We start from the raw sequence: 23,939 nt of genomic DNA, 5'->3' as shown, positions 1-23,939 counted from the left end.
GTGCCAAAGCTTTGGTTATTGATAGAAAAATTCATTCTATTCCCATAGTTAACACTCTAGTTAAAGAACGTACCGGTAGTTAAACCATAGATGAAGATTACTTCATCTATGATGGTTAAACTGAGCACCATCAAAGTGTGCTGATGGCAATCAATTATTTGTGTCAAGAAAGCCTACTTTTAAACCAAGCCAAATTAAAATTATAGCCTCCTGAAAACTATACTAACTTTTCAAGTCACATCAACTTCCATATTATCGAAAACTAATGAAGAAAATATCATTTTGACTGCATCGCTCCCAAGTGGCTCACTAAACTATACTATTATTTAAACTAAAATCGTGTATAGTAGGGCCATTTGAGATATACTTCAGTAGATTACAGTCAATGGCATAAGGCATGCGTTAGGTTTTAGCGAATTTCCCATACAGGGAATAAGCTATAGCTATTGGGTAGGTCTCATGGTAGGACCTAGACCCGGACCGATTCATTTTGAGGTCCCCAGAGGCCAAAAACACCATACGTTCAAATATATCAGCGCGATAACTCAAGCAAAAATGATCCCATTTCGATGAAATTTGGTACAAACGTGTAAACCTACGTTTATGCAAACGAATTCGCGAACCAGCTTAATCGGACCATGGGGACAGGGGTTTACGTGGGGTTTTATGGGGTAAAAATGGGGTTTTCCCATTTTTAATCTTAATAACAAAAAAATTGCAATTTCTTTCTAAACCATTTTGTAGAGCTTAAAAAAGAAATAATTTAGTATATTGAAGCGCTGTTGTATGCCTAAAGTTCATGGAGAAAATTAAAAAAAAAGTGTAATTTAAAATTCCCATGTCTTTCTAATGGAGAAAATGAAAACTGTTGTAGTTTACTTGTTTATGGATATATGTTGATAAAGTTTGGCAAATTTATTTATTTCATCCTATACTGTTGACGTTTGGTCAAAAAACACTTTTTACCTTCCCCGTAGCAGCAAACCTAAGCCCTCGTTAAATCTAATGTTATTTAAATTGGAAATAAATACGTCTTATTTATTTAAATATTTTAGTAAAAATGTAATCAGACAAGATGAAATTTGCTTAGTCTGCAAGGTTTGCTGCGGTGGTATTGTTATCATCTAACGTAGATATGTTTTTGAACGGTAACTGTTTATGAACAGCCAGATAGCAAATGGCACCTCAGCCTGTACTGTATGTGATTGATATGATAGTTAATGACAATTAATACCAGTAACCAGTAACGACTATTAAATTGAAAAATATATTTCAAAACAACTACATCCAGTTGCATAAAAATTACTGCAAAAACAATATTCCATCGCCATTATGGGATGTTGGAAATTGGATCTTAGAACTCTTTGATACGTAACTTGGTGACAGTTTAACATACAGTTATAAATTATTCCCAGAAGCTATAGCTATTTATAATTTTATTACATTAGGAGTAATGGATTTCCAAAAAAACAGATAGCCAAACAAGTAAAATTCAGATTCGCAGAAGATGAGGTTAACTTGTACTTAAGATAGCAACAGAGCTCAATTTACTGATCATAGTACTTTATTTTGAAGAAAATTGCAAATAGCTGCAGTCTTATCACGTTTACTGCTACATATTAAATCTTGGTAATGTTTTTGTAATTCAATCCACGCTCTAGAAAATGACTATTGACGATGAATAAGTAGTACCTGAAGGCAGAAATAATCTCAAGGATATTAAAGGAAGTCATGTGTTTAAGGATTTTACTAGTCACAAAAGAGGGGAGGTCCCCTTTCACTATAGATAGAATTAGATATTCCATCCTTAGAACGTCCCTGATGGAAAAAAGGTTGAGCCGCAGTCGATGACATCACACTTATCATAAAAGTAAACTTGGATGATAAATAATCGAATGTATCAAGATTAGCTATTAGTAGTTCATTTTTACAATGGAATCTATGTGATGCCATATTAATTCGTGCCATATGAATTACCTAATATTAAGACGAATACAGTTTAAAAAATATAGTTAATCACACGGGTCATTTAGGTCTATTGTATCAAAAATTTAGTCTTTTCGATCCGCAAATGAAAAATCCACAAAAAACAAGCTAATGAAAACTTGAGCTTGTGTCGAGAAGAGTCACTTTATGCCAAAGTTATGACATACACTAAATTTATAGTTCTGAGAATGTGACGTCATACCCACACCTCGCTACCTGGAAGGTGTTTACCTCAATTTCAAACGTCTCAGACAAATTAACACCTGTTAAACATATGTGGCTGCAGTCAATCACCCTAATGACCAAACGCTAAGGGTCGTTTCAGTGATAATTGTCCGGGCGGAAGTCATATATCACCGGAAGTAAATACTCCGGCCGCCAAGTAGGCCAATGCCGCCTTGATGACGTAGGCGTGCGTGTTGAACACGTGCACGCGTGTACGACACACGCGTGCACTCCGTGTTGGTCACGAGGTATAGTGTCATGTTTTACCGTGTTTCAAGAAATAAGCGAAATGAACGAGGACTCCTAAATGAAATTTATTTTAGCTAAGATATACAATAAATAAGATGAATAAATAAGAAGTTTGGTTAATACAATGCTTACAGTAAAAAAATAGGTTATTTGGCTATATATCCCCCTAACACTGTACTAAAATAATTTTTCCATCCATTTCAACTTCTAGTTCAAGAGATTACTATATTGTTATTACAGCCATCGCGTAGAGCTTTTAAAACAATTTTGCAAATGTAAGCATTGTTGTACCAATAAAGGTTACGTAGGAATTAAAAAGAAAACAGTACATTAAAATCTCCACGTTGTTCTTGCCCGGTACGACCCGATCTCGGGACCCTATCGGGCCCTGAAATCCGATCGTGTGCCCGTGTTTTCTGGTCAAGATTTGGCCGGCGACCAGGTAGGGAGGTCGGGAGAGAGATTTCCGTCGGATCCGGAGGACCAGAGAAAATCACGAGTGTCATACGCGAGAAATTCCGGAGGTCTTCAACATCCAATACACCCATAGAACATTGACACATTTAGCATGACTCAATACAGATCTTTGGAGGTATATCTGTTTCATCCACATCCTCTTTTTCCTTCCTTCTGTTTTCACGCTGCCAATGCAGTTAACGCTACTTCAACTTGCCGCTTCGATAAATACGGATCTAATACATCAGGTAGAGAGGATGGCATACTGCTAGGTTTGCAAACTTGGTAGGTCCAACGAGATAGTGTGGTTCTAGTAACTAACGCGAGATTTGGCACTGGAGGTTTCAAAGAAGCAGAAAGGTTGTCCTGTTCCAGTGAGGAAATTAAAAAGAAAACAGTACATTAAAATCTCCAATTTGTTCTTGCCCGGTACGACCCGATCTCGGGACCCTATCGGGCCCTGAAATCCGATCGTGTGCCCATGTTTTCTGGTCAAGAATTGGCCGGCGACCAGGTAGGGAGGTCGGGAGAGATTCGAGTGTCATACGCGAGAAATTCCTGAGGTCTTCAGCATCCAATACGTTCATAGAACATTGACACATTTTGCATGACCAATACAAATCTTTGGAGGTATATCTGTTTCATCCACATCCTATATTTCCTCCTTTCTGATGTGCACGCTGTCAATGCAGTTAATGATTTTTCAACAACTTGCCGCGTCGATAAATACGGATCTAATACATCAGGTAGAGAGGATGGCATACTGCTAGGACTGCAAACTTGGTAAGTCCATCTAACGCGAGATTTGGCACTGGAGGTTTCAAAGAAGCAGAAAGGTTGTCCTGTTCCAGTGAGGCAGGGAATACTTGTCGAATTCGTGCTCGCCAGACAGTCGGCAAGGGAGGTAAGGGACTAATGTTTGTGTTGATAAGGAGCAGGTGTTTGCTGATGAACAATAGCAGCGGTCAGCAGACATGCTGATGTAGCCTGAGATCTGCTGAACCATGTCTGGGTGTCTGGTGGATGCTGCGTGTATCTGCGTGACTACATCACCCGAGTCTACACGTGTATACGACTGTTGCTGAGTCTGCTGCAACCTATACTAAACTACACTACTACCACTGTACTATGTACTACACTGTGTACCACGAATATTATAAAAGCAACTGTATGGTTAGTAAACATAAACAAATGACGTAACTGGCCCAAATCCTATACTAATAACATTAACATATGGTTTTGACAGTTACATTTAAGTTACTTTCGGGCAAGTTACGTCATTGGTTTATGTTTATGGTCCATACTGTGTCTTTTCTAATATTCATGATCTCTACTATACAGTGTGGTTAGTTACAACAACTGTCTACATATTTGTAGTCATATAGAAGCTAAAACGCGGCTACATGAGTTGCGGAGCTAAGAAGTCATTTACTTCTAGGGCCTAGGGCGAAAAAGAATCAATTGGAGTCAAGGACATCAACTATACTACAGAATAACTAGTATACATGAGTATAACTTAAACATTTGATAGTTAATTTCTTCCAAGTGAAATAGTCCCGATAAAAAAATATACTATTGTATCGCGTTTGTGTTTATAGTGATCAATAGTTTATTTTACTACAAATTTAACTGCTAATATATCTCTTTCGAAATTCAGACTAGTCAAGGTCATCTATAATAAAGAGTAACTAGTAGCTGTGGAAAAATGTTTCTAAGTAAAAAATGTGTCACCAGATTTTTGCTGAAGAAAATAGTCCCGATTAAAAAATATACAACCGTATTAAGTTCGTGTTTAATTGTATATTTTACTACAAATTTAATATAGCACTTTATCGGAATTTAGACTAATTGAAACGTGAAAGAATTCGGGTAAAAATATGAATTTATTGTCATTTTATGTTAAATGTAATTAATATTAACAGGTTCGTAAGTATAATAGGTTAGTAAGTATTGATAGTATGCGAATAATCTTAGAGAATGGTGCAGTATCACGAAAAATGTAGTAATTATCATAGTAGGTGAATTGATAGGTAAATTAATACACCTGTTGTTTTAGCCCAATGAAAAATGGAAACCAGACTCGGAAAAATGCAACAACATTTTACATATTTTATTGTTTCATGGTCGAAACAGTGACCTTCAGATCAGAGTACCTGGATTGCTATAATCGGCTACAACCACAGTGAGTGGTTTTATCAATAAACTGATGTATAACCGGAAATTTTATTAACAATCTGCCCGTTGATTAATTTACTAACGGAACTGCATTTAAAATTATGAATTTGTAAGGTTTATTCATGTGGAACTTTAACAGTTGACTGGATACTTAACAATGGTTCTAAAAAATGAAACTATCGTCAATAACTTAAGTAAAAACCAGTTACATTTTTTTACCATCTATAGATATTATAGATCCTTTGCTGTTAAGTTAAGGATTAAGTTGTTAGTTTGTATTATTTTTGCCTAATAATTAATAATTAGTAATTTAATGTCTATACAGTACAGTGCTAAACATTTAAGACTAAAGTGCGAACCAATTCATAAATCTGAGGTTTGAACAAATTACTATTTACTCTACCGTAGTACACTTATGTAAATAGAGAATGTATTGTTTTTGTCAAGATTTCCTAGATTGAGCTTTGGGTAGATATGTTCCTGAAAGTGTTTTTTTTTTATTTATGACTGTATGTGTGTATGTGTACAGGCTACTGTACAACCACACCTGTTGTTCGATTTTGATACAATTTCGTATGTGGGGGCTAATTCATAGTATCTCCAAGCATATTTTAGAAATTAAAATTTTTATGGTGATTTTCCCAAAAAATCACCAAATAAAAAACGGAAATTTGATTAAAAATGGCTCAAACGATTTTGGTTAAAATTAAGTATGTTGTAGCAATTTTAACTACAAACATAATGGTGCAGTCTCCATTGCTGTAAAAATTACGGTTTAAAACCTATTGCAACATTTGTTATTTCCCCATAGAAAATCCTAGTTTATCTCACCGCTTAACCAAGATAAGGGATGTTGACAAACTAATGGGAGGGAGTATGTGTCAGATCACAGCCACCTCTAGATTGCTGATACTATTTACTTAGATTGATTTTCAGTTAACAATATCTACGTAAATTTGGCAAATGTTCGGACAACAGCAATAACGACAATATCAACCCAGAAAAAATCGACCTATAAGATTTACCGTTTTAACTTTTCACGGTTGTATATTTCTAAACTAGGTCTACACTGATTGTAGGTGATGCGTGGTGAGAGTCAAAAATAAGTGTTTCCCAACCCTTCCTGTGACATCAGACATCAGCCCTAAATACCTCGCGACCACAGCTGTAACTGGAATGTGACAAAATAAGACTACGTAACGTAATCCATAGTTTCTTACCAATTTTGTACACTGCTTCTTTTACATTTTTTCTCCAAAAACGTCGAATATGGTACTTTAAATTTGTTTTCCATTAGGGTTCAGCGGGAAAGAATTGGAAAATCATATGACAACTACAGAACCATAAAAAATTGAGTAAAATGGAGGTTATTGTTTATTGTTTACATACCAGCCTGTAGCGATATTACATCTTAGTATATATTTAAAAACTTTTGCAAAACTTATGACAACTAGCCTGGACATACTACTGGACCGAATTACACGCCGGTTGTACCAAAAGAAAGGTTATCGGTCCTATATGTGCAGGTTGTATTTTGAAAATGTTCATGTTAATTGGTCAAAAATAAAATTACACTTTTCTTATGGAAATTTAACATGGGCTCAAATGGCTTACTGTTAGACTGGCTGACTGTTAGAATGTCTACGCGTACTGTTAGAAAGAGATTTGCCTGTAGATGTGCAGAACCCCTTTATAAATTAAAATAGGCTAAAAAATAAGCAAAACAAATGAATTAAAAATTTAAAAAAAATAACATTGGCGTTATGGGTTGCCATGTTGGTAACGAAATAAAAACAAAATATGCCTATAAACAGAAAATCAAAACAAATGGAAGAAATTCCAATCCCATGTTTTATTTACAGCGTAAGGCGAAAATAGTGAAGTTTGGACAATACATACTGTTGGTCGAGTTTTCGACCACGAGGAGAGCTCTAGTTCAATACGTATTGTGTTAACCTTTAAAAAATCCACAAAGTTTTCGGCGTATTAACTGATTTCAGGTTTAGCTACAATATCCCCGAATCCTAAAACTTTTCCAATCAAATTAGGCTTAGAAAAATCTACCTCTACAGTACCATTGATTGTAAAGTATTGTTGATAGTTCCTAGTTGAATTAAGCATTTCTTTTCCTTTGTTGTTATTGCCTGAAACTATTCTTGTATGTAGTCTTTTATGTCCTGCACCTCATACACACCTTTCGGAATAGTGGTCATATAACCACCATCAAAATGAAATTGGTCGTTTTTTCCTCGACGTTTGGCATTGAGTTATACGATTCAAAACTAAGAATACCTATTTCATACCCATCAATATTTTTTTATTTCAATGCGAGGGAAATAATAGACGGAGAACACAGAGCTCCTACCTGATAGTGCAAGTATAGACATAACTGATAACTAAAGCGCAACAATTTATTTATGGATGGCTAGTGCTTTTCCCCAAACAAACTAAACATAGATGACCATAGATTGACGTATCATCCGGTTGTTTACTATCATAATTATAAATACATTCTTGGCAGGTTTGAAGTGTTTTTAAAGTTCCTTTGGAGGGGGTAAGTTTCCAAAACTGTCATAGTAATAAACCCGACTTATCTTAGTTGGCTGTGATAGTTTCCTAACCCATGGAAACATTTCTGTTTTGGATTAGTTTGGATTAGTTACTTTAACTTTGAGTAGAAAAGAGAGATGGTTTGATGAGTTAAAACAAACTCTTTAAGACAGAAATTGTAAAATTTAAGTTGAGAGTTTTTCGTTCGTTAATTAATGTTTGTAGGATATTGGATATCGTAACCTTGCCTGGTTTGCGACAAGGACGTGCGGACTTTCTAATCTCACACGGAGGATAGGATGGTATGAAACGCACGTAGATAAAATAATTTCTAGTCTTTGTATTAAAAAACATCCAGTCTCTTTATATTGAAAAATGCATGTTAGTTACTTTAACTTTGAGTAGAAAAGAAAGATGGTTTGATTCGTTATATAAAGCTCTTTAAGGCAGAAATTGTTAAATTTAAGTTGAGAATTTTTCGTTCATTAATTAATGTTTGTAGGATATTGGACATTGTAACCTTGCCTGGTTTACGATAAGGACGTGCGGACTTTCTAATCTCACACGGAGGATAGGGTGGTATGAAACGTACGTAGATAAAATAGTTTCTTGTCTTTGCATTATAAAAACTCCAGCCTTTTTATATTGAAAAACAAATTTAAGTTGAGAGGATTACGTTCGTTAATTAATGTTTGTAGGATATTTAATATCGTAACCTTGCCTGGTTTACGATAAGGACGTGCGGACTTTCTAATCTCACACGGAGGATAGGATAGTATGAAACGTACGTAGATAAAATAGTTTCTAGTCTTTGTATTACAAAACCTCCAGTCTTTTTATATCGAAAAAAAAATTTTTAGTTGAGAGGATTACGTTCGTTAATTAATGTTTGTAGGATATTGGTTATCGTTACCTTGCCTGGTTTACGATAAGACGTGCGGACTTTCTAATCTCACACGGAGGATAGGACGGTATGAAACGTACGTAGATAAAATAGTTTCTAGTCTTTGTATTACAAAACATCCAGTCTTTTTATATTGAAAAACACATTTAAGTTGAGAGGATTACGTTCGTTAATTAATGTTTGTAGGATATTGGTTATCGTAACCTTGCCGGGTTTACGATAAGGACGTGCGGACTTTCTAATCTCATACGGAGGATAGGATGGTATGAAACGCACGTAGATAAAATCGATTTTAGTCTTTGTATTACAAAACCTCCAGTCTTATTATAATGAAAAAACACATTTAAGTTGAGAGGATTACGTTCGTTTATTAATGTTTGTAGGATATTGGTTATCGTAACCTTGCCGGGTTTACGATAAGGATGTGCGGACTTTCTAATCTCAAACGGAGGATAGGATGGTATGAAACGCACGTAGATAAAATCGATTTTAGTCTTTGTATTACAAAACCTCCAGTCTTTTTATATTGAAAAATACAATTAAGTTTAGTGTTTTTCGTTCGTTAATATTTGATTGTAGGATATTGGATATCGTAACCTTGCCTGGTTTACGATAAGGACGTGCGGACTTTCTAATCTCACACGGAGGATAGGATGGTATGAAACGCACGTAGATAAAACCGATTTTAGTCTTTGTATTACAAAACCTCCAGTCTTTTTATATTGAAAAACACATTTAAGTTGAGAGGATTACGTTCGTTAATTAATGTTTGTAGGATATTGGTTATCGTAACCTTGCCGGGTTTACGATAAGGACGTGCGGACTTGCTAATCTCACACGGAGGATAGGATGGTATGAAACGCACGTAGATAAAACCGATTTTAGTCTTTGTATTACAAAACATCCAGTCTTTTTATATTGAAAAACACATTTAAGTTGAGAGGATTACGTTCGTTAATTAATGTTTGTAGGATATTGGTTATCGTAATCTTGCCGGGTTTACGATAAGGACGTGCGGACTTTCTAATCTCACACGGAGGATAGGATGGTATGAAACGCACGTAGATAAAACCGATTTTAGTCTTTGTATTACAAAACCTCCAGTTTTTTTATATTGAAAAACACATTTAAGTTGAGAGGATCACGTTCGTTAATTAATGTTTGTAGGATATTGGATATCGTAACCTTGCCGGGTTTACGATAAGGACGTGCGGACTTTCTAATCTCACACGGAGGATAGGATGGTATGAAACGTACTTAGATAAAATTGTTTCTAGTCTTTGTATTACAAAACCTCCAGTCTCTTTATATCGAAAAATACATTTTATTTACTTCAACTTTGAGTAGAAAAGAAAGATGGTTTGGTTCGTAATATCAAGCTCTTTATGACGGAAATTGTAAAAATTTAAGTTGAGAGTTTTTTGTTCGTTAATTAATGTTTGTAGTATATTGGATATCGTAACCTTGCCTGGTTTACGATAAGGACGTGCGGACTTTCTAATCTCACACGGAGGATAGGATGGTATGAAACGCACGTAGATAAAACCGATTTTAGTCTTTGTATTACAAAACCTCCAGTCTTTTTATATTGAAAAACACATTTAAGTTGAGAGGATTACGTTCGTTAATTATTAATGTTTGTAGGATATTGGATATCGTAACCTTGCCGGGTTTACGATAAGGACGTGCGGACTTTCTAATCTCACACGGAGGATAGGATGGTATGAAACGTACTTAGATAAAATTGTTTCTAGTCTTTGTATTACAAAACCTCCAGTCTCTTTATATCGAAAAATACATTTTATTTACTTCAACTTTGAGTAGAAAAGAAAGATGGTTTGGTTCGTAATATCAAGCTCTTTAAGACAGAAATTGTAAAAATTTAAGTTGAGAGTTTTTTGTTCGTTAATTAATGTTTGTAGTATATTGGATATCGTAACCTTGCCGGGTTTACGATAAGGACGTGCGGACTTTCTAATCTCACACGGAGGATAGAATGGCATGAAACGCACGTAGATAAAATCGATTTTATTCTTTGTATTACAAAACCTCCAGTCTTTTTATATTGAAAAAACACAATTAAGTTGAGAGGATTACGTTCGTTAATTAATGTTTGTAGGATATTGGATATCGTAACCTTGCCTGGTTTACGATAAGGACGTGCGGACTTTTTAATCTCACACGGAGGATAGAATGGTATGAAACCCACGTAAATAAAATAGATTTTATTCTTTGTATTACAAAACCTCCAGTCTTTTTATATTGAAAAAACACAATTAAGTTGAGAGGATTACGTTCGTTAATTAATGTTTGTAGTATATTGGATATCGTAACCTTGCCTGGTTTACGATAAGGACGTGCGGACTTTCTAATCTCACACGGAGGATAGAATGGCATGAAACGCACGTAGATAAAATCGATTTTATTCTTTGTATTACAAAACCTCCAGTCTTTTTATATTGAAAAAACACAATTAAGTTGAGAGGATTACGTTCGTTAATTAATGTTTGTAGTATATTGGATATCGTAACCTTGCCGGGTTTACGATAAGGACGTGCGGACTTTTTAATCTCACACGGAGGATAGAATGGTATGAAACCCACGTAAATAAAATCGATTTTAGTCTTTGTATTACAAAACCTCCAGTCTTTTTATATTGAAAAACACATTTAAGTTGAGAGGATTACGTTCGTTAATTAATGTTTGTAGGATTTTGGATATCGTAACCTTGCCGGGTTTACGATAAGGACGTGCGGACTTTTTAATCTCACACGGAGGATAGAATGGTATGAAACCCACGTAAATAAAACCGATTTTAGTCTTTGTATTACAAAACCTCCAGTCTTTTTATATTGAAAAACACAATTAAGTTTAGTGTTTTTCGTTCGTTAATATTTGATTATAGGATATTGGATATCGTAACCTTGCCTGGTTTACGATAAGGACGTGCGGACTTTCTAATCTTACACGGAGGATAGGATGGTATGAAACGCACGTAGATAAAATCGATTTTAGTCTTTGTATTACAAAACCTCCAGTCTTATTATAATAAAAAAACACATTTAAGTTGAGAGGATTACGTTCGTTAATTAATGTTTGTAGGATATTGGTTATCGTAACCTTGCCGGGTTTACGATAAGGACGTGCGGACTTTCTAATCTCACACGGAGGATAGGATGGTATGAAACGCACGTAGATAAAACCGATTTTAGTCTTTGTATTACAAAACCTCCAGTCTTTTTATATTGAAAAACACATTTAAGTTGAGAGGATTACGTTTGTTAACTAATGTTTGTAGGATATTGGTTATCGTAACCTTGCCTGGTTTACGATAAGGACGTGCGGACTTTCTAATCTCACACGGAGGATAGGATGGTATGAAACGCACGTAGATAAAACCGATTTTAGTCTTTGTATTACAAAACCTCCAGTTTTTTTATATTGAAAAACACATTTAAGTTGAGAGGATCACGTTCGTTAATTAATGTTTGTAGGATATTGGATATCGTAACCTTGCCGGGTTTACGATAAGGACGTGCGGACTTTCTAATCTCACACGGAGGATAGGATGGTATGAAACGTACTTAGATAAAATTGTTTCTAGTCTTTGTATTACAAAACCTCCAGTCTCTTTATATCGAAAAATACATTTTATTTACTTCAACTTTGAGTAGAAAAGAAAGATGGTTTGGTTCGTAATATCAAGCTCTTTATGACGGAAATTGTAAAAATTTAAGTTGAGAGTTTTTTGTTCGTTAATTAATGTTTGTAGTATATTGGATATCGTAACCTTGCCTGGTTTACGATAAGGACGTGCGGACTTTCTAATCTCACACCTAGGATAGGATGGTATGAAACGCACGTAGATAAAACCGATTTTAGTCTTTGTATTACAAAACCTCCAGTCTTTTTATATTGAAAAACACATTTAAGTTGAGAGGATTACGTTCGTTAATTATTAATGTTTGTAGGATATTGGATATCGTAACCTTGCCGGGTTTACGATAAGGACGTGCGGACTTTCTAATCTCACACGGAGGATAGGATGGTATGAAACGTACTTAGATAAAATTGTTTCTAGTCTTTGTATTACAAAACCTCCAGTCTCTTTATATCGAAAAATACATTTTATTTACTTCAACTTTGAGTAGAAAAGAAAGATGGTTTGGTTCGTAATATCAAGCTCTTTAAGACAGAAATTGTAAAAATTTAAGTTGAGAGTTTTTTGTTCGTTAATTAATGTTTGTAGTATATTGGATATCGTAACCTTGCCGGGTTTACGATAAGGACGTGCGGACTTTCTAATCTCACACGGAGGATAGAATGGCATGAAACGCACGTAGATAAAATCGATTTTATTCTTTGTATTACAAAACCTCCAGTCTTTTTATATTGAAAAAACACAATTAAGTTGAGAGGATTACGTTCGTTAATTAATGTTTGTAGGATATTGGATATCGTAACCTTGCCTGGTTTACGATAAGGACGTGCGGACTTTTTAATCTCACACGGAGGATAGAATGGTATGAAACCCACGTAAATAAAATCGATTTTATTCTTTGTATTACAAAACCTCCAGTCTTTTTATATTGAAAAAACACAATTAAGTTGAGAGGATTACGTTCGTTAATTAATGTTTGTAGTATATTGGATATCGTAACCTTGCCTGGTTTACGATAAGGACGTGCGGACTTTCTAATCTCACACGGAGGATAGAATGGCATGAAACGCACGTAGATAAAATCGATTTTATTCTTTGTATTACAAAACCTCCAGTCTTTTTATATTGAAAAAACACAATTAAGTTGAGAGGATTACGTTCGTTAATTAATGTTTGTAGTATATTGGATATCGTAACCTTGCCGGGTTTACGATAAGGACGTGCGGACTTTTTAATCTCACACGGAGGATAGAATGGTATGAAACCCACGTAAATAAAATCGATTTTAGTCTTTGTATTACAAAACCTCCAGTCTTTTTATATTGAAAAACACATTTAAGTTGAGAGGATTACGTTCGTTAATTAATGTTTGTAGGATATTGGATATCGTAACCTTGCCGGGTTTACGATAAGGACGTGCGGACTTTTTAATCTCACACGGAGGATAGAATGGTATGAAACCCACGTAAATAAAACCGATTTTAGTCTTTGTATTACAAAACCTCCAGTCTTTTTATATTGAAAAACACAATTAAGTTTAGTGTTTTTCGTTCGTTAATATTTGATTATAGGATATTGGATATCGTAACCTTGCCTGGTTTACGATAAGGACGTGCGGACTTTCTAATCTTACACGGAGGATAAGATGGTATGAAACGCACGTAGATAAAATCGATTTTAGTCTTTTTATTACAAAACCTCCAGTCTTATTATAATGAAAAAACACATTTAAGTTGAGAGGATTACGTTCGTTAATTAATGTTTGTAGGATATTGGTTATCGTAACCTTGCCGGGTTTACGATAAGGACGTGCGGACTTTCTAATCTCACACGGAGGATAGGATGGTATGAAACGCACGTAGATAAAACCGATTTTAGTCTTTGTATTACAAAACCTCCAGTCTTTTTATATTGAAAAACACATTTAAGTTGAGAGGATTACGTTTGTTAACTAATGTTTGTAGGATATTGGTTATCGTAACCTTGCCTGGTTTACGATAAGGACGTGCGGACTTTCTAATCTCACACGGAGGATAGGATGGTATGAAACGCACGTAGATAAAACCGATTTTAGTCTTTGTATTACAAAACCTCCAGTCTTTTTATATTGAAAAACACATTTAAGTTGAGAGGATTACGTTCGTTAATTAATGTTTGTAGGATATTGGATATCGTAACCTTGCCTGGTTAACGATAAGGACGTGCGGACTTTCTAATCTCACACGGAGGATAGGATGGTATGAAACGCACGTAGATAAAACCGATTTTAGTCTTTGTATTACAAAACCTCCAGTCTTTTTATATTGAAAAACACATTTAAGTTGAGAGGATTACGTTCGTTAATTATTAATGTTTGTAGGATATTGGATATCGTAACCTTGCCGGGTTTACGATAAGGACGTGCGGACTTTCTAATCTCACACGGAGGATAGGATGGTATGAAACGTACTTAGATAAAATTGTTTCTAGTCTTTGTATTACAAAACCTCCAGTCTCTTTATATCGAAAAATACATTTTATTTACTTCAACTTTGAGTAGAAAAGAAAGATGGTTTGGTTCGTAATATCAAGCTCTTTAAGACAGAAATTGTAAAAATTTAAGTTGAGAGTTTTTTGTTCGTTAATTAATGTTTGTAGTATATTGGATATCGTAACCTTGCCGGGTTTACGATAAGGACGTGCGGACTTTCTAATCTCACACGGAGGATAGAATGGCATGAAACGCACGTAGATAAAATCGATTTTATTCTTTGTATTACAAAACCTCCAGTCTTTTTATATTGAAAAAACACATTTAAGTTGAGAGGATTACGTTCGTTAATTAATGTTTGTAGGATATTGGTTATGGTAACCTTGCCGGGTTTACGATAAGGACGTGCGGACTTTTTAATCTCACACGGAGGATAGAATGGTATGAAACCCACGTAAATAAAATCGATTTTAGTCTTTGTATTACAAAACCTCCAGTCTTTTTATATTGAAAAACACATTTAAGTTGAGAGGATTACGATCGTTAATTAATATTTGTAGGATATTGGATATCGTAACCTTGCCGGGCTTACGATAAGGACATGCGGACTTTCTAATCTCACACGGAGGATAGGATGGTATGAAACGTACCTAGATAAAATCTTTTTTAGTCTTTGTACTACATAACCTTTAGTCGCTTTTTATTGAAAAATCCATTTTAGTTACTCAACGAACGTACATCAAACCATCTCTCTTTTCTACTCAATGTTAAAACAAGCTCTTTAAGACAGAAATTGTAACGTTTAAGTTAAGATATTTTTGTTCGCTAATTAATGTTTGTTGGATTTAGGATATCGTAACCTTGCCCGGTTTACGATAAGGACGTGCAGACTTGCTTGTGGATTATTTTGGTCTCGCACTATATATTTAGACATTTTTGGATAGCGCAGCCGTTGTGAGCTTACGCAAGGAAGTGTGGATTATTTTGGTCTCACACTATATATTTAGACATTTTTGGATAGCGCAGCCGTTCAGAGCTTACGCAAGGAAGTGTGGATTATTTTGGTCTCACACTATATATCTAGCAATTTTTGGATAGCGCAGCCGTTCTGAGCTTACGCAAGGAAGTGTGGTTAATTTTGGTCTCACACTATATATTTAGGAATTTTTGGATAGCGCAGCCGTTCTGAGCTTACACAAGGAAGTGTGGATTATTATGGTCTCACACTATATATTTAGAAATTTTTGGATAGCGCAGCCGTTCTGAGCTTACACAAGGAAGTGTGGATTATTTTGGTCTCACACTATATATTTAGGAATTTTTGGATAGCGCAGCCGTTCTGAGCTTACACAAGGAAGTGTGGATTATTATGGTCTCACACTATATATTTAGAAATTTTTGGATAGCGCAGCCGTTCTGAGCTTACACAAGGAAGTGTGGATTATTTTGGTCTCGCACTATATATTTAGAAATTTTTGGATAGCACAGCCGTTCTGAACTTACGCAAGGATGTGTGGATTATTTTGGTCTCACACTAAATATTTAGACATTTTTGGATAGCGCAGCCGTTCTGAGCTTACACAAGGAAGTGTGGATTATTATGGTCTCACACTATATATTTAGAAATTTTTGGATAGCGCAGCCGTTCTGAGCTTACGCAAGGAAGTGTGGATTATTTTGGTCTCACACTATATATTTAGGAATTTTTGGATAGCGCAGCCGTTCTGAGCTTACACAAGGAAGTGTGGATTATTATGGTCTCACACTATATATTTAGAAATTTTTGGATAGCGCAGCCGTTCTGAGCTTACGCAAGGAAGTGTGGATTATTTTGGTCTCACACTATATATTTAGAAGTTTTTGGATAGCGCAGCCGTTCTGAGCTTACGCAAGGAAGTGTGGATTATTTTGGTCTCACACTATATATTTAGAAATTTTTGAATTGCGCAGCCGCTTAGAACTTTCACGAGGAAGTGTGGATTACTTTTGTCCCACACCATTATAGGAGTTTAAATATGTTCTCTGGTTGTACGCAACGTGAAGGATAAAATAGTGTGCTGGACTTTGCGTTACAAAACTTCCATTCTCTTTATTCTGTAAAGAGAGTTTAGTTTCTTTAAGTAGAAAGATATGGTTTAGGATTAGTTATACGCGATTTAAGTTGGGAGTTGGGAGCAATATCAGAGTTTAATAACAGATACTACTGAATGTTGGTTGAAAGGTCCCTCTCCTTTTACCGGATTTTTATTTTATTTGGTCTGTTAGTATAATATATATCTCCACGCATGTAGAAAGACCTCTACGCTACACTACACTCGTCACTGCAACGCCTTTTAGCCGCCTGAGCTACAAGTACAGTACCACTACCAGCCACTGCCACCATCGGCTGACCGGGTAGTTTCAGTATGCAGTCGTAACATAGAATAAAAACACCATTATATTACTTATCTATGGTACGACTGCTACTTTTAATCATTCTCATTCACTGTCTGGCTTCTACAAGACTGATAAACCCGATATTATGATAAGTTCGTCAAAAATATGTGTGCACGTTCAACTTGAATTTTTTTCCCTCTGAAATATGTTTACATCAAACAATTGTGTTATACAAAAAGTTATACTATGCATTTGTCCAATCAGTACTTCAATATGGGATTATAGTATGGGGAGGAGCTAGTAGCAATATTTTAAAGCCTCTGTTTGTCATACAAAAACTAATTATTAAAATAGCTTTTCAATTCAACAGGCGTTTCCCTACAAATGTATTATTCAAAAACACTCAATTACTTTCGGTGCGTCAACTTTTTATCAAAACTTTACTTGTATATACCTACTCTAATCAAGATTTGATAGTGACGCCAATCACACATAACTATTCCACCAGAGGAGCTGCAAATGTAGGTATTCAGGTACCCCGAGTTTTCAAGTCTGCAAACCTTACTAATGCTTTTTATATTGCGAATTTTTTGTATAGGAATATACCATCAGAGATTAGAGATCTACAGGTATCTCTTCCAGTTTACAAACGTTCGGTAAGCAGTTGGCTGTCGGAGATTGGGCTCGATCAGTCTGAGACACTTATCGGTTCAGTATACATGACCTAAAATAATTATAATTATACACAAGTACACCAAACAATATTTAGCGTACGTATATCAGTAACTGCAACTCCATTCACTCGACTACCTTTTATTTAGCATTAACTGTTCTTGTAGCTGTCTCATAGCTTAGTTGTAAATAGTTTTTTGATTAATTTAGTTTAAATTTTTAAGAATATTTCTAATTTGTAATAGAGCTCGTCCCGCGCACAGGTCTTTTACGGCCTATGCGGGACTATTGTTCGTATTTTGTATATGTATATATTGTAAAAATTTTTGGAAATAAAGCAGATTTTGATTTGATTTGATTTGATTTGTGTTTTTATCGTAGAGGAAGCTAAACAAATTTAGTTAAGAAAACCAAAATTCCAGATTTCCCTCCCCCCATTTTTAGCAGGAAATCTCCCTAATAAAATGGTTTTATTATGTTAATGCATGTAACAACTACGATTTAAATAGTTACAGATTTCAGAAGAAAATTTGTCTACTTTCAGCAAATGTTATGCAAGCCTAACATTGCTAAATACTGTTCAAATCTGCGGTATAGTATGATTTCTTAAGCCGGGTTTTCCTAGGCGCGGAGTCGGCCAGCGGAGAGAGGAACGCGGAGAGCGGACTCAGCTTGTCTTAGGCAATTTAATGTTACTGTTTTCCTAGAAGCGGAGCGGAATGCCATGTTAATTTCAATTCCGCTCTCCGCGTTCCTCTCTCCGCTGGCCGACTCCGCGCCTAGGAAAACCCAGCTTTACAAAGTTTAAATGTGGATTTAAAGCTGGGTTTTCCTAGGCGCGTAGTCGGCCAGCGGAGAGAGGAACGCGGAGAGCGGACTCAGCTTGTCTTAGGCAATTTAATGTTACTGTTTTCCTAGAAGCGGAGCGGAATGCCATGTTAATTTCAATTCCGCTCTCCGCTGTCCGCTCTCCGCTGGCCGACTACGCGCCTAGGAAAACCCAGCTTAATCTAGGATTGTGGTATCGTCTGGTTATGTATTAGTTTTAACCTTGAACCAATGCAACGCGCGGAACGAAACTTCTTATCAGCTTGGTATGGTTGAATAATAATACCATCGACTTGTAACAAACTTTGAAATTATAACTTTTTCAACTAATGATATACTCTTTCACTGGTGGTTAAAGAGCATTGGGTTCTCACTTACATTATATCATCGGTAGTTATTGGGAAAACAAATAATGCAATCCGTATTACAATATCTTTAATGTGTTTTATTGCATCAAAATCAACTGGATTGTAGTATTATTAATTAGGGGTTATTAAGTAAAGTAGGCACATTTACCACCCAATAATAATTGACATAATTGATTAAGCCGCTAATAAAGTGTGCTACTGATGTAGTTCCTTTGTTCTCTTTGGTTCTGTGATACTATTTTAGCGGTTGATTGGAACATGACATTATTATAACGTTTGTGTAGGATTAATAAAACAGTATTTAACTTAAGCAGACTTCGTCGCTGGCTCAACTGGTATAACAAGCAATGGGAAATGCATACTTCGTGGTAGTACTAAAGATTAAACTATTAAACCCTTAATCTATGGTAGTATCCAATATAAAGTCAAAGCTAAATCCAAATGAATGTTCACGAGAGCAACAATAAACCTGTCACAGAGTGCTACTGTCAAAAATATACTTTCCCTCTTAGTTTTTCATACTATGATAGATGATTTTTAGGGATACATGTAAGAGGCTGTTTCCAATCTGTTGTCCTTTACGTTTTGCAAGGTTGGTGCCTATGAAATTAAACTGTTGTCACTCTGTCAGTGGCTTAACTTCAACTGAATTCAAAAATGTTACTTATACCATAGACAAAAAGAATTAAATATAGACCGTCAGCCGTGCTGCGGTTACGATAGGTTCTGGCGCGCACCGTTGGGAGCGCCATATAGTTACGGCGTACGCGCTACGTAACTACATGGTGCTCCCAGTGGTGTGTGCCAGAACCTATGGTAACCATGGTAACCGCAGCACGGCTGACAGTCTATATTTAATTCTTTTTGTCTATGCTTATACTCAAACTGACAAAAACTTTAACATTACAATTGATTATCCACTGGTAGCGTTCCTGAAGATATGATTGTGCCAGGCAACTATTTTAAACTGTTCACATTATGGATGTTACTTTTAAATAGAATAAAAAATACCATTGAAAAAATGGAAAAAGAAAAGAAAGGTAACTTTATTTTTCGGTGAAAACTGTAGTAGCCGAATTTTAGTTTCTGCATATTTTCAATTTCCTAGAATTTCGACAGTCGGTGCATTAGTAGAATATCCAAGAAACACTAGACTACAATCAAACCAGGTCCGCCACATACCAAGTCCACGAAGGGTTGAAGGTAATGTGTGGATAGTGAAATTTGATCAGCGGGCCGAAGTTGAGAGGTTTCCCAGGGCTTCGCTTCGCACTTCCGCGTGTGTTTAGGGATTCCTCCGACCTTTGTCTGATCAGCTGACTGCATAAACTGATACGGCTGCAGTCACCTCTGTATTACCAGCTGCGTTTGTTTGTCTTTCAGCAACTCGAGTTCAAAAGGAAAGACAATCTACGTAGTAAAAGTAAACACGAAACCGTAAAGAAGCTATATAGATTCGTCTCGATTTGATAAAGATGCATGACCTTTATAGGAGGTAAATATTTAAAAAGATAAATTTATCATAGTTTAGTGCCGCAATGTGATTTGCGACGTTTTAATAAACAATTTGTTATTTCAACACTTAAAGTTACAATTAAACTGTAAAATTGCTTATACTTTTAATAAAATAACGAGACCGAAGTAGGGATTGCGAAACAAAGTAAATCGTAAAATATATGGACTAAAATGAGCAGAATGTCTAGAAAAAGAAGAAAATCACGAAGAATATTAATAATTCATTAGACAAACAAAACTTCAAAAAAATTTTGTGCTCTGTCTCAAATTCATGTAAAAAGATATCTGAAAGCGTTAATTTGGTAAATAGGAAAGTCCACTATCATTCCTTTTGGAAGTTCGTGTAAACTAACGAAACGACTAAACAAACACACACATCTGGGGAGTGTTTGTGTGCTTCAAAAACTGGTCTCCGGCTTCCTTCAACTGCACAACAATGTTGTTATAGTTCTCGGTCAAGTTACACACCAACAGATTTCCTTGTCGATTGCTATTCCCATATATGCTTATTTTTGGCAGGGAGTTTGGGATTTTAACCTTCCGTCCATTTTAAAATAATCACTACTATCAAAGTCTTATAAAGTCACGTATTTTACCAGCAAGAAAAAGCGTTAGTAAAAGGACATTTTTCTTATTTACCCCTCTAAAAGTAGAAGCAACAATGAAAAAATAATTTAAATTTTTTCATGAATTATGTTGGCTATTAGCATTGTTAGTCAAAACAAAAATAGATGCTACAGCGAATTTATACAATCTCATAATTAACTCTGAAATCAAAAACAATTTACCAAACATAAAAAAAGATAGTATACTAACTACAGACAATTTTCAACCGTCAAAATGTCACAGATATAAAAGAGAACTGGAAGACAACCTGTTGACGCTGGAATAACTTACTCATTTTTATGTCCATTCAAACTTGACTTTAAACATTTGTATGTTACCAGTAGAATATACAACCAACCCCCGACTTTCAACCTCCTTCCCTTTTAGGATCATCATATCGTTAAACTAATAGCATAGAAATAGCAAATGTGCTCACAATAGATGAGATTGTTCTTGGGACAGAAGTTTGCACACTTCTCAGTCAGGCTTGTATAAATATTGTCTTCAGCTTACTGTGAGTCTCTAATGTTCTACCGGGTCAAGACCAAGTATATATATAGGCATGGTGTTGAAACTGCTGTACGTACCATCCACAAACACAATAGTTTAGATGGGCTAGAATTGGACAAAAACCCCTTGAAAATACTGGAAGACATTTTAGAAGCGTGTCAAAAGAGCTAAGGGCGTACTCGACAACCTGTAGACTCCCCAGTGTCTACTTTATCTTAGATTAGAAGACTTAACCAAACGATCACATAAAACTTAACCTAACCTAACAGTATGCCCGAGTTTGTAATCATTTCTACATGATACACTTTCGGCTGAACATTATCCAGTGTGTGCTAGGAAAATAATATACTCTTTATGAAAATTCCATAAAACCATGAATGTTCTCTAGTTTGAGCTCAGCCACCATGTTGGATGCAATAATTAATTCTGAGCTCAATCCCATCACATACACTTTATTGTCATTAAACAATAAAAAGTACTTGAGGTGCTTGCATAATGGGAATTCATTCACAACGATATATTCCCCTAGACGGGAAAAAATACATCTATATCTAATAGGATAATGTGATTTATTTTCAAGACTTACCGATATGTGTACCGGCCGCTTCTTCCGGTTCGTTATCTGAAATAAAATAAATTATTTAAAACACTACATTAACTGAATAGTTAACTGTTGTTTAGAAATATACTTAATCGTTAACAGAGAGGACGGGATAAATCAGAAAATGTGATTAGTACTGTTGGTCTATAAATTAATTATTTAAGCCTTTTACATAAACAAAGTAATAAACAAATCGGAAATTTGACTAAAACCCCATACAAAGTAATCAACCTTATTTTATCAACTTTATTTTGAAGTAACTATTTCAAACTGTAAGATCTCGTGTTCAAACACTTTCGAGTGTACATGAGTAATTGTTATCTCATTATCAATTCATTTAAGTCAATTCAAACTGATTTATAAGGCTGTGAAAATTAATACAAGTGAATTCGAACGTGTAAGCGTAATAATTCAACTTCATTGTAAACAAAATTATAAATCGAAGATAAGAGATTACGATCGATGGCCAATCACATTTTCTCAACAAATCCAATATGGCGGCCATCCCATCCCTGATGAAATTTTAAACATTATTGCAAGTCTATAATTGGCAAACAGTAAAATATTGCATTGATTTTGAACGATCCTAGTCTTAAGTTTTGTTATAAAACTAAAACATGCGATATTATCCTTGCTCAAAATTGATGGAAAACATCGCGTAAAATTGAATAAAATGACTCGAAATTAAAAATACATGCATTTAACCGAGACAAAACAAACATTTGCTCGGTTAAAAATGAATAATTTAATATGTAAAAACTACACGAGTTCAATAAAGAATAGACGGTTCAAAATTGTTGTTTAAAACTTCACTTATACTCATGATTACAATTGTTGGCTACATATTAAAATTTGCCAGAAAAGCTGAAATCTCGGTCCCGATTTTGTGATTAATATTTTAAGTGTTTCTTGATAGGATATTGTAAAAATCATCAGAAGTAGACACCTTAGATTAGTGGATTCACTTAGAATAAAATAAATGTAATTATTATTTTTGTAATAATTTCAATACCTACTAATGTTTAGAGTAAACCTTTTACCTTATGCTAGAAATTGAGTTGACTAACTATACATTTTTCTCTCACCTTATACTTCCTATATAATCTAATTTAATTTGTATCTATTCATATTGTTCTCAAAACGTAGCATGATGCCTCAAACCTGGCTATCTATTATCCGTGCTAAAACTAAGTTCCCTTTTTATATAACAAAAATAACATAAAAATTGTAGTCAACCGTATTTTGCGCAAAGAGGTGAGGACACAGAAGGGAATAAACATGTATGTTAAATGATATTTATATTTAATACAGTATTTAATCCAGGGGGATAAATATTTATTTTCGAAACCTGTCGTAATTTGGTAAGTATTGGGGGCAGATCCCTTGTACGAGACCGATACGAAACAGGAAGTAGGGTGCGCTCTACCCCTGACGCGCAACCGAATGCAAGGGTTTGCAAGATATCTGTTTTCACTTGCTACATTGAAGGTAGAATTGAAGTTAAGGTCTCATATTAAAGAGGATGAAATTTTCTATAGTTCTGCGTTTCATTATTTCATTTATTTTCAATACACACCTTATAAACTTGATTTGTAGGACAAGAAAAAATGTATTTTCAACTAGCCCTAACTTATTTAAAAAACGTTATTTGAACATTTGAAAAACGCAGAACTATAGATTGGTATTTGCACTACAATAAGCCGATTAGAGTGCGTAGCTATCATTATTGGTTAATTTGAAAACAGTGATCTTGAAAACCTCTGCAAGCGCTTCTCGCGGCGCTGTCC

The 23,939-nt window shown here is 35.1% G+C and overlaps 1 protein-coding gene across 1 annotated transcript in view; it reads right to left on the bottom strand.

Annotated features, from left to right (window-relative positions):
* LOC128989437 (uncharacterized) overlaps positions 1 to 23,939 on the bottom strand; it is a 229,961-nt gene that overhangs the window by 140,948 nt on the left and 65,074 nt on the right. The window contains exon 3 of the mRNA XM_054411332.1: positions 22,138 to 22,173. Within this exon, the coding sequence (XP_054267307.1) occupies positions 22,138 to 22,173 (36 nt within the window). The remainder of the gene's footprint in view (positions 1 to 22,137; positions 22,174 to 23,939) is intronic.

This window comes from Macrosteles quadrilineatus, unplaced genomic scaffold, assembly GCF_028750875.1.
Source record: "Macrosteles quadrilineatus isolate MER2022 unplaced genomic scaffold, UCM_ALF_1.0 Scaffold_1__1_contigs__length_201487025, whole genome shotgun sequence".
Classification (NCBI taxonomy): domain Eukaryota; kingdom Metazoa; phylum Arthropoda; class Insecta; order Hemiptera; family Cicadellidae; genus Macrosteles; species Macrosteles quadrilineatus.
This window is presented reverse-complemented; position numbering and strand designations above follow the sequence as displayed.